The sequence below is a fragment of the Oncorhynchus clarkii genome, chromosome 17, assembly GCF_045791955.1.
Source record: "Oncorhynchus clarkii lewisi isolate Uvic-CL-2024 chromosome 17, UVic_Ocla_1.0, whole genome shotgun sequence".
NCBI lineage: Eukaryota > Metazoa > Chordata > Actinopteri > Salmoniformes > Salmonidae > Oncorhynchus > Oncorhynchus clarkii.
The window spans coordinates 12,363,420-12,375,678 of record NC_092163.1 but is presented as its reverse complement, the minus strand read 5'-3'; the positions used below and the strand labels follow the sequence as shown (position 1 = coordinate 12,375,678).

At 42.8% G+C, this 12,259-nt stretch overlaps 1 protein-coding gene across 1 annotated transcript in view; it reads right to left on the bottom strand.

The window, feature by feature from the left end:
• LOC139369582 (transmembrane channel-like protein 5) overlaps positions 1-11,831 on the bottom strand; it is a 39,288-nt gene extending 27,457 nt beyond the window's left edge. Inside the window, exons 1-7 of the mRNA XM_071108831.1 lie at positions 11,684-11,831; positions 10,904-11,082; positions 9,908-10,161; positions 4,394-4,471; positions 2,749-2,865; positions 2,239-2,341; positions 104-185 (exon numbers count right to left, since the gene is read on the bottom strand). Of these exons, the coding sequence (XP_070964932.1) occupies positions 104-185; positions 2,239-2,341; positions 2,749-2,865; positions 4,394-4,471; positions 9,908-10,161; positions 10,904-10,980 (711 nt within the window). The 5' untranslated portion in view covers positions 10,981-11,082; positions 11,684-11,831. The remainder of the gene's footprint in view (positions 1-103; positions 186-2,238; positions 2,342-2,748; positions 2,866-4,393; positions 4,472-9,907; positions 10,162-10,903; positions 11,083-11,683) is intronic.
• Positions 11,832-12,259: the final 428 nt, after the last annotated feature.

Here is a 12,259-nt window from a genome sequence, read left to right as displayed (position 1 = left end):
ACACTGCTTGTGCAGTACAAGGACACACAGGAAGTAAAGTTGGGCATCAGGACAGGAGGACACACAGAGAGACACAAAGATGTCAGAGAGTCAAACTGCTCACCAGTGAGACAGTCGTTGAGCAGTCCGCAAAGCAGTTCAGTTGCCGGGACTTTTTGAATGATTTCAACGCCAACACTTGGCCCCTAGGAGATAAGAGATCAAACAAACATAAAGATTACAGTCTGATACAGTTATGTAGCGTATGATAATAACATACGCGCATCACAGCGTTATCTCTTCATAAAAATATATGACCTGTCAAAAGTTGCACAGTGCTCTTGGCTGGCTGTGTGGCTGTAAACTTTGGACTTGGCCGATGCGATGCGCTTATGGTAAACACTTCGTCCTTACCTGCATACCGCAAGAAGGTGTGTGTGTGTGTCTGTGTGTGTGACTATTCTCCCCAATGATCTCACATCGCAAGCCTACATAACTGCAAACTCGATGCCCAACCTACCCTTGTACATAGTACTTATTTTACTACCCCTGGTAATAAGTTAAACTTTCCATAGTAAAACTGAAAGAAAACAGGCACTTTTGGATCTATGACGGTGACATGACAACTATACAGTTGAAGTCTGAAGTTTACATACACCTCAGCCAAATACATTTAAACTCCGTTTTTCAAAATTCCTGACATTTAATCATTGTAAAAATTCCCTGTCTTAGGTCAGTAAGGATCACCACTTTATTTTAAGATTGTGAAATGTCAGAATAATTTTAGAGAGAATGATTCATTTCAGATATGATTTCTTTCATCACATTCCCATTGGGTCAGAAGTTTACATACACTCAATTAGTATTTGGTAGCATTGCCTTGAAATTGTTTAACTTGGGTCAAACATTTTGGGTAGCCTTCCACAAGCTTCCCACAATAAGTTGGGTGAATTCTGGCCCATTCCTCCTGAAAGAGCTGGTGTAACTAAGTCAGGTTTGTAGGCCTCCTTGCTCGCACACTCTTTTTCAGTTCTGCCCACGCATTTTCTATAGGATTGAGGTCAGGGCTTTGAGATGGCCACTCCAATACCTTAACTTTGTTGTCCTTAAGCCATTTTGCCACAACTTTGGAAGTATGCTTGGGGTCCATTTGGAAGACCCATTTGCGACCAAGCTTTAACTGATGTCTTGAGATGTTGCTTCAATATACCCACATAAATATCCATCCTCATGATGTCATCTATTTTGTAAAGTGCACCAGACCCTCCTGCAGCAAAGCACCCTCACAACATGATGCTGCCACCCCCATGCTTCACGGTTGGGATGGTGTTCTTCGGCTTGCAAACCTACCCCTTTTAACTCCAAACATAACGATGGTCATTATGGCCAAACAGTTCTACTTTTGTTTCATCAGACCAGAGGACATTGCTCCAAAAAGTAAGATCCTTGTCCCCATGTGCAGTTGCAAACCGTAGTCTGGCTTTTTTATGGCGGGTTTGGAGCAGTGTCTTCTTCCTTGCTGACCGGCCTTTCAGGTTATGTTGATATAGGACTCGTTTTACTGTGGATATAGATAGTTTTATACCTGTTTCCTCCAGCATCTTCACAAGGTCTTTTGCTGTTGTTCTGAGATTGATTTGCACTTTTCGCACCAAAGTATGTTAATCTCTAGGAGACAGAACACGTCTCCTTCCTGAGAGGTATGACGGCTGCATGGTCCCATGGTGTTTATACTTGCGTACTATTGTTTGTACAGATGAACGTGGTACCTTAAGGAGTTTGGAAATTTCTCCAAGGATGAACCAGACTTATAAAGGCCTACAATTGTTTTTCTGAGGTCTTGGCTGATTTCTTTTGATTTTCCCATGATGTCAAGCAAAGAGGCACTGAGTTTGAAGGTAGGCCTTGAAATACATCCATAGGTCCACCTCCAATTGATTCAAATTATGTCAATTAGCCTATCAGAAGCTTGTAAAGCCATTACATAATTTTCTGGAATTTTCCAAGCTGTTTAATGGCATAGTCAACTTAGTGTATGTAAACTTCTGACCCACTGGAATTGTGATACAGTGAATTATAAGTGAAATAATCTGTCTGTAAACATTTGTTGGAAAAATGACTTTGTGTCAAGCACAAAGTAGATGTCCTAACCGACTTGCCAAAACTATAGTTTGCTAACAAGAAATTTGTGGAGTGGTTGAAAGACGAGTTTTAATGAGTCCAACCTAAGTGTATGTAAACTTCCGACTTCAACTATACCTGATGTGTTTCTTGTCATCAAAGCTCATAGGGAGGTCTCGGATGGCCTTGATTCTGTCCCTCGTTGACATAGCAACCAGCTCTTGGACCAAGTTCTGTTCCTCTGTTGGACAAAGACATGACAAGACAGATCTGTGAGGTTATTATTCATAGTATACCTTTAAAATCAGAGCTGTAATATAATACAAAAAATTATAATATAATAATACATAATATAATGTATAATATATGAGTTTGTCATTGTGATTTAGGATAAGAAGTGATGTAGGGTTAGGATTGAGCTATAAAGTCATTATATAGTAGGAAACGTCTTATACATCAATCAGTGAGTGTATCCAGAATATGACTTCAATGGATAACATTGTCCTGAACCGATTGAAAAGAGAAACATCATATTTCTACAGGGAGAATGGACAGGCATTCTCAACGGTTGTTGTGCCCATAGGAATACAATTCTAGTAATTGAATTTCTATGGCTGTGCCCTAGGCTCTCCATTCTTCATCCCTCACCATTTTCCATCTCATTCCTGATGTCGTCCTCAGAAAGGCCCAGATTGCCCAGAGCAGCCTCTCCTACAGGGAATAGACTCATCTTCCTCGACCCCCTGAACCTCATCGAAACATGACCTGGGAGACACGAGGACATCTAATTAAACACAGCTGACAGCCTAGCTATTACTGGGGAATTATGAGCCTAATAACGTGTGTTGAACGAATAGAAAGTCATCCATCATAGGCTTACTATCAGCACTAACAATACGGAGGATATATATAATATGTTAAGCTAATAGAAAGCACTACACATCCTATTTATTCATTACAGATCATGTCCACCCATTGACTTGGCAAACACAATTAATTCCCATAATTCCAGTGCAAACAAGTGAACTTACAAAGAACGGCATGCACACACAACTTACAATATATCATGGTTTATTGGTTCATGCACTGACACGGTCCTTGATTGCACAGGGAAGTGGTTTTGGGTGGCTTGAAAGGGGAGACCCCCAATCACATTGCATGGGTGTGTTGTGAGTCAATATTTACAATGTGTAAATAAGCATTAGCCGCTGATGATCAACTTTGATTAAACCAAATCAAATAGAGGTGGTTAAAAAAAGGTTTCCAAAAGGTTGTCCCCATAGCAGAACCTTTCTTGGTTCCAGGTAGAACCATTTTAGGTTGCAGGTAGAACCCATTGGGTTCCATGTAGAACCTGAATCCAAAGGGTTCTCCTATATGCAAAGGGTTCTCCTATGGGGACAGCCAAATTACCCTTTTAGGTTATAGATAGCATATTTTTTTCTAAGACTGTACTATGTTTCACATCCTTTTGCCAAATGCAGTAGCATGACTAGCTGACAATGAAAGAAGATGAATGTGCAAGTAGAGGTACTGGGGTGCAAAGGAGCAAAAAATAAAGAACAATATGGAGATGAGGTAGTTGGGTGTGCTATTTACAGATGGGCTGTGTACAGGTGCAATGATCGGTAAGCTGCTCTGACAGCTGTTGCTTAATGAGTGAGGTGAGGGAGGGAGATATAAGTGAGGGAGATATAAGACTCCAGCTTCAGTGATTTTTGCAATTCGTTCCAGTCACTGGCAGCAGAGAACTGGAAGGCGGCCAAACGAGGAGTTGGCTATGGGGATGACCATATCAAACACCTAATCATCAGTCCTCATGATCAGACCGTATTACCTGGATTGTGTTTATTAGGCAACAAATGGAAGAAAACAGACTGAAACAGAGAGGGACTACCTGGACCTGTCCAAAAATAAATGCTCATTGTAACGTTTCGTTGAAAAATGTTTTGCTACGTTTTGCCCTAATCAATACAGCCCTGTAAACTGTTAGCGCCGTAGTTTCCCGGGATGGTATTTTTCTGCCAACTTCCTTGTGCTGCCTGTTTACCTTTGGGTAATGTTTAATTAGACATTGGATCGTCAAATCATCATCTTAAGGATCTGACCCTTTTTTTCAATTTTCGCCTAAAATGACATACCCAAATCTAACTGCCTGTAGCAAGGATAGTGCAACAACGAACCTCAAAGGTTATTATGATCAAAGGGACCAACTGAAAGCTAAAGAGGTAAAGTAAGGAAGTAAATAGAGAGTAATCTACTGTATGTGCTTTAGAAGTGGTTTGAACAGTACCTGAAGTTGCAGATGGAAGTCGTACAGGAGGCGTTGTGTCATAATGCGTTGCCTGGTCGATCTGGTACCCGCTGTGATCTGAACATCATGGAGAACGAACACTAGATTCATTAATTGCATCCACCTAATTTTCGAACGTTGCTATGGGCACAGCCAAACAACGGAAGTGATGAATTCGATTTCTGCTTTACTTAACTAGTGCAGCGTGCACGTGGCACATTTGCTAGAGTAAATTATTTGAAGGAGTCAATTTGTAGAGTATAAGAGTCAAGTAAACAAGCGTAAGTGTAATTGTATATGTATTTCATTCAAGTTCTCAAACGTTAGATAGAGCTACTACTAGTTATGTTGTGATAATTACGTTAATTGTGTTGTGTATGAGATTAGGGCCTCCACAAAGCCAATAACTATAACGATAACTATACTACTAATGATAAACTATAGTCTACATAACTATATAACGTTGGTGAGCATCCACACTAGATGAACGTTTCTCGAGTATTGTCCTGCACCTGTCAATCAACTGATCAACGCATTCTACTGCACACTGCCTGTTAATAAGGTGGTAACACAAGACCATTCACGAGGTCATAAGCACAGATACTGGTTCAGACCATTCACGAGGTCTAACGCACAGATACTGTTTCAGACCATTCACGAGGTCTAACGCACAGATACTGTTTCAGACCATTCACGAGGTCTAACGCACAGATACTGTTTCAGACCAATGCTTTCAGGGTGTGATCATTGTCATAGTGACAACTGCAAATAATACAGTACATCTAGGCCAAATGAAAATTAATATAGTAACTCGTATTTAAATGTAGCAATTGAACAACAAACGCTGAGCCTGCACATATTTTACAGCATCTCATTGCCTCGTTGATCAAGTGGTTTGCAAGTGATTTCCATTTTTGTAATGGTTGACAATTCCTTTGTGTCTTATTTTTCACTGTGCTCATCTAGGCTATGTCCTGTACAACTATTTGCTATGCACCAGTGCAACAATGTTATAATCATAACAGGCCAAACGTGATCAATCACACCAACACACTTTCTCTCTTCAATTTTACCCAAAATTGATTTTCTGTGCTGTAGGCCTGTTTTACTTTCAGCAATTAGTAAAAGCAAGACTGATTAATTCCCTGAATAGGCTATTAAGAGTAATAGTTGTGTTGTGGAGAAATGACCAGGCAGGAGAAGGGAGTACAGTTAGTTTTCGTTCAGTCCAAACCCCTCGTGCTCTACAGTTCCCGGCACCCCAGTGCGCATGTGCATTTCCTATTAGGTGTAGTAACGTAACACTGCCGTAATGCATTACTGCTTAGTAACAGCACAGTAACTAATATAAACAGATGTAGATCCCAGATACTACACTCCTCCCCCATAGTGTTTAACTCCCAGAGAACAAGGTAAATATGTTAGGTAACTACTAATGCAATATCTGAACAATGCATTCCTAAACATTTTTCAACTACTGGGTTGAAGCAGACTTTTCAGAGCCCAGCACAAATCCAGGGGATTATTCTGCCCCGAAGATGGAGTTTGTGTCCTAATAACTAACCCAGGTAATGTCCTTTTTCTTTCCTTTTATCTAGGACATATTAAAGTGTTTGTTTTACTGTCCGTTACCTCCTTAACCAGCTCAACTCACAGGTCAAGCTTTTGAGGTGCCCTTCGCTGTTGAATAGGATATCTCCGCTCCTCCTGGGCTTCCTGTGGTGGGCCAGGTTCGGGTGGAAGGTCAGGCTCTGTCTCTCCCGTACGTCCACAGTCAGGAGAATAGTCCTGGGGGTCGTTATTGTTCTTGTTCTCTCGGCATGTCTCTGCTGGAGCGTTGGACCGTAGCAGATGATCCACATGAACGTTGACCTGGCGATGACCAAGGTCCTCTGCGTTGCAAGATCACACCTGAGTTCCACAGGCGCTTGGGGTGTCTGAAATCACGTACCATCACCCTCTCTTCCTCTTTGAATTCTCTGAGTCTTTGAGTGTCTGTCATGAGCTTTCTTCTACTCTAGCTGGTGCTTTGCCACAGTGCTTGACAAGTCTGGTTTCAACAATGTCAGGCGGGTACGTGGTTGGCGTTTCAGAAACAGTTCAGCTGGTGTGCATTCCGTTACTGTGTGTGGGGTGTTACGGTAAGTAAACAGGAACCGCGGAAGCCTTTGGTGGGTGGGCACAGACTGAACCTCGAGTCTAGTCCAGGCCTTCTTAAAGGTTTGCACGGCTCTCTACGCTGCTCCGTTTGATGCCGGATGGTAAGGTGGTGACAGGATGTGCCTTACTCCATTGTTCTTGAGAAACATTTCAAAATCGTTTGACGTGAACGGAGGGCCATTGTCCGATACAAGCTCCTTGACTAGTCCAAAGGATGCAAACAGGTGTCTGAGAAGATTGATGGTCTTCTCAGCTGTGGTTAGTTGAGTAGGGAACACTTCCATCCACTTGGAATGGACATCAACGGCAACAAGGAAATGTTGCTTGTCAATTTCGGCATAATCCACATGGATGCGTTCCCAAGGTGTAGCAGCCCAGAACCATGGATGAAGAGGTGCAGCAGCAGGCTTGTTGCGAACAGCTTCACAAGGTGAGCAGTGGCCTACATGCTGTTGAATGTTCTGATCCAGTCCAGGCCACCACAGATAACTGCGAGCGAGTGCTTTCATTTGAGTGATCCCTGGATGTCCCTCATGCAGGTCAGATAGCAGTCTCCTCTGGAATTTGTGAGGTACCACCACCCTTGATCCCCACAGAACACACCCTTGATCAGTGGACAACTGGTCTTTCTTGTCGATGAATGGACAAAGGTTATCGTCATTTACGAAGGTTGGCCAACCGCCTAATGTTAAGTCCAAGACTTTGGAAAGCACTGGGTCTTTCCTTGTTTCCTCTGCTATGTCAGAAGCAGATATGGGAAGTTCATCAATGAGAGAGATCTGGAAGACTGCTCTATCATCTTCACTGTCACTATTGCATGGTAGTCTTGATAGTGCATCGGCATTTGCGTGATCACTGGATCGTCTGTACTCAATCTCGTAGTCGTAGGCTAACAATATCAGAGCCCAACGTTGCATTCGAAGTGCAGCAAGGGTTGGTATAGCTGATTTTGGTTCAAGGATGGCCAACAGAGGCTTGTGATCTGTCAGCAGTTGGAACTTCCTTCCGTAGAGGTATTTGTGAAACTTCTTCACTCTGAATATTATGCTCAGGGCTTCCTTCTCAATTTGAGCATCATTTTTCTCACTTGGTGACAGAGATGGAGATGCATCACACGCGAGTCTCAGCTTCATCTCTGTGTTGTAGTGGGCAAGCCACTTGCTCTTTAGCAGACGCTGTTTGCAAGTCTTGATTGCTTCTTCCCATTGTGGGGACCAATTCCACTTTGTATCGGCCTGCAGCAGTTGGTGAAGCGGATGCAACAATGTGGACAAGTTTGCCACAAACTTTCCGTAATAGTTCAGGAGCCCCAAAAAATTACCTCAGCTCTGAGATATTTGTGGGTGCTGGTGCGTTTACGATTGCTTACACCTTGCTGTTGGTTGGGTGCAGGCCTTGTGCATCAATCTTGTATCCGAGATACTCCACTGAGTCCTGGAGGAACTCACACTTGCTGTGTTTCATTCTCACTCCATATTTCTCCAGTCTTGACATCACTTTGTCCAGCACTACAAGGTGCTCTCCAATGGTTGTTGTTGACACGAGGATGTCGTCCATGAAGCACACAACATGGTCTATACCGTCCAAGATCTGATCCATTGTGTGTTGGAATATCGCTGAAGCTGTCGAGATTCCATAGGCCAAGCGGTTGAATCTGAATAGCCCCTCGGAGCGGCCCAGTCGCTCCTCGCTACTTTCGTGATTATGTTATTCTTCTGTAGGCGTTCCAGTTCCTTCTCTACTGCTTCCTTAAGAGCATAGGGAACCGGACGTGGTTTGTGAAAGATAGGCTTGGTTCCTTCTTGCACTCTGACTTTGGCTGTGAAGTCTTGTATTTCACCGTAGCCATCTTTGAAAAGTTATTTGTGCGTCTCCAGCATGTTAGTGAGTGTAGCCTGACTCACTGGTTTGTCATTTCTGAGACTGAAGATTTCTCCCCAGTTCAACTTGATCTTTTGTAGCCAGTTTCTGCCTAGCAAGTCTAATATGCATACACTTCTACTTAGGCTATAGGTCTATCTCGAGCCTGTCTGTCTTTGTTCTGTTGTGCAATTACGCACCTGGCTTCTCCACTGACACAGCTATTCCTCTTAAATCTTGAGGAGTCCCAGGAAAAGACAAGAGCACAAAAGCTTTTTGGACCCTTATTTCGACCTTCCTACTAACCGCCTATTAGATGCACATGTGCACTTGCTTGCTGAATGTAAAATAGGCTACAGAATTAAGAGCGGGGAGTTGGAAAGGAGAAGCCCATATTTTCCTATAGTAGGCCTATCTTAACACCCGGCTACATCCTGACAAAATACACCATATGAGTGGCCTGCTAATGTACATTTCTTGTGCTTCTAAACTGTCGAGAATAGACCTGAACTGATCCAAATGGTTGCATAATCAGGCCTATAGGCTGTAGCGGTTACTTCGGAATGAAACAAAACAGGACGTTTGAGCGGTTATTCAAATGAGCCTACATCACTGCAGTTTACAGCCTATGGACAATAATTGTGTACTCACTTCATAACAATAATACATTCCTCCTTGTACTGTTGTTGTTGCCCAGGTGTGATAATCATTTTGTCTAAAAACGTAGTCCTATGCCTAATGAATAATGGAACTTTGCGTGCCCGTTAATCACAGTGCACAACATGGAGGAACGTACTGCAGATTTGCCATTTCATAAACTTGTAACGGACTTTGACAGGTAAATATTTAGCTCTAATTAGTTAGCTAATGCTCTATAGCTCTAATAGTTAGCTAATGCATGGCCCAATATCTAGCTAATATCTAGCTTCTTACTTCAGCTACACATCGCTAGCCTCTCTTTTCCAGCTGTTCCGGTGCGTAACAGGCTATAACAAGCCTCTCTGCAATAGGCGATTCCTCTTCTGGTGAAATCCCAGGAAAGCTATAGGCTACAAAAGCTATTTATACTTTTTTTTAAAGTGGAGCACATATGAATTATGATAAAGCATGAACGTGGAGGAAGTTGTATCACAAGATGTTGGCTCCGAAACAACCTCAAACTTCCTTTATACTGGACTTATGTAAGCATACCAAACGTAACATATTATACTAATTTGAGTGTCACGGATATATATTTACTATGTTACGTCTAGTCTATGCGACCAGGCTGCCATTCCAGCAAAATCATGGCCATACTATTCTCTCAGAACCCGGAACCAAATCTTGGAGGAGAGACTAACCTTACTACAGCACAAGAGATCATATTTCTCTGATCTGTTTACAATACAATCTCCCATCAGAAAACGTGTGTACTGCCATTACATCGGTGTGTGGCGGCTGTACATTACTTGTTTCTATTGTCTAATTAATCAATTAAATCAAACATCGACTTACTGAGGTCATGCTGCTGCCATCGTGGGCTCTCCGACCGGGGAGGAAGGAGACCCATGGGAATGCTGTCTCTGCCCCTCCAGCTCCCCTCCTGCCACCCGCCCCAGGGCACTCTCTCCTGGGCATCGTTGTAGCTGGATTGGACCCCTCCTGGGAGCTGCTGAAGATCAGACCTGCCCCTCTCACCCCCGGCTCCATCATCCCTGGGGTAGGGGTTACCATGGGGGTTACTGTGATGGGATTGGGATTTCCTAGGACTTTCGAGAGAAGGACAGAGCAGATAACATTACTGGTGTGTTGTTGTTTAAACCCTGCATCAGTCAGTCCAACACCTTAATCATTACTCATAACGCTGCTGATGGTGTTCTAAGAATCATGCTACAATATTATTATAGACATATGACATCTGTCCTAGACAATAATGTTTTTTTTCTGAGGCGCTATAAAGTGAGTCTTGACGGACAGAGTCTCTCTCTGTCCGTCAACATTTCACTCAGGCCCTCTACCCATTCAGGCCCTCTACCCATTCAGGCCCTCTACCCATTCAGGCCCTTTACCCATTCAGGCCCTCTAGCCATTCAGCCCTCTAGCCATTCAGCCCTCTACCCATTCAGGCCCTCTACCCATTCAGGCCCTCTACCCATTCAGGCCCTTTACCCATTCAGGCCCTCTACCCATTCAGGCCCTCTACCCATTCAGGCCCTCTACCCATTCAGGCCCTTTACCCATTCAGGCCTTTACCCATTCAGGCCCTCTACCCATTCAGGCCCTCTACCCATTCAGGCCCTCTACCCATTCAGGCCCTCTACCCATTCAGGCCCTTTACCCATTCAGGCCCTCTACCCATTCAGGCCCTCTACCCATTCAGGCCCTCTACTCATTCAGGCCCTCTACCCATTCAGGCCCTCTACTCATTCAGGCCCTCTACCCATGTACCCAGTTAAAGCAGAATTATAACAAACATCCAAACAACACAATCGTACAAGTTGACACACATACCTCCTATCTATCTCCAGGGTGTCACTGTCATGATAGGCAGGGTTGTTATATCCTCCAGTGTTGTTGTAGTGTGACATATGGATCCTTGGCTTGATCTTCCTCTATAGTGGTTAACCCGGCGGTGATTTCTGTCTGTCCCTCTCTTCTTTCGTCCCCTGGAGGTCTGAAAGGTCCTCCTACTGTATTCTCAGTAAAACAATTAGTGAGAATGAGCTTGCCATTACATAAAATGAGAACTGGAAACGAGACAAACGTGCCACTAGCAACAAGACCCCCTTGGGTATAAAGAAGGGGCAAATACAAGACTTCTGAGACCATACCTCGATGCTATTCCCATCTTCCTTTCACAAATAAAGCTGTGCTATCTAATACACATCACATGTTTTGGATTGAATGGCTGTCTTCAGTAAGTTATTTAACTCCCCTGTCCTATCCCTGTGAATATCATTATTTATTAACAAAGGGATATGGTTTCTGTTTTGCCATGGTCTGTGCCTCAGTGCTGCCCTATGGCAGTAAAGTAGGCAAAGTAGAAATAACAAATTCCCGAGCAAGAAAGTCTGGAAAGAGATCTGACTAACAAATATGTTGACATGGTAGTTAATTGTGGGAAAAACACAGAAGTTATATGTGACAGTGAATCTTTGTGTTGTCAAATTAAGAGAAATATAACCATGTTCCCAAATAATAATAGTATACATTGCTGTTAGATACAGTAACAATTTAAAACTATTGTATCAAACAATTGTTTAACATAATAAATCCACAGTGTGTAATTACCGGGTTAACGTGCTGCTTATTCAGGGAAATCTGCTGGCTGCTTGAACAGGTTTTGCAGTCCGAGGATGCCTCCCCTTTTCCTTATAATCCAGGTTTGAAGTGCCAACTGTGGTAGCTAGAGTGCATCTCTGAGAGATCTACCTTTGTTGAACTTTATCACTGTGTGTCTGTCAGACTACCCGGAACTGTGCACTTGAAATAAAGGTAAAAGTCCGGTGGTTCTAAATGCCGTATGCAAATCTAATAGGCTGCTATGGTTGGCATAATGACAAGTATTTCCAAATGATTCCAATAGGACGTGAAAATTAATTGTCATAATAAGATATGGGACGGCCAAGGGCTCCACTGTGTTATTACGAATGTGCAATAGGATAGGGAATTGCAATGAAGAGCCATAATGATTAACTTTCGTCTTCCGACTCTCTATTTAAAACACAATGTCAAACAAAATGTTGAATTCTGTGAATAACAGCATAATAAACGATTCAATTGTTAGTTGGACATTTTTATTATTTCATATTCAAATCATATAACCCCATTTTAAGCGTTAATAATTTTTGATGCTCCATCATTTAA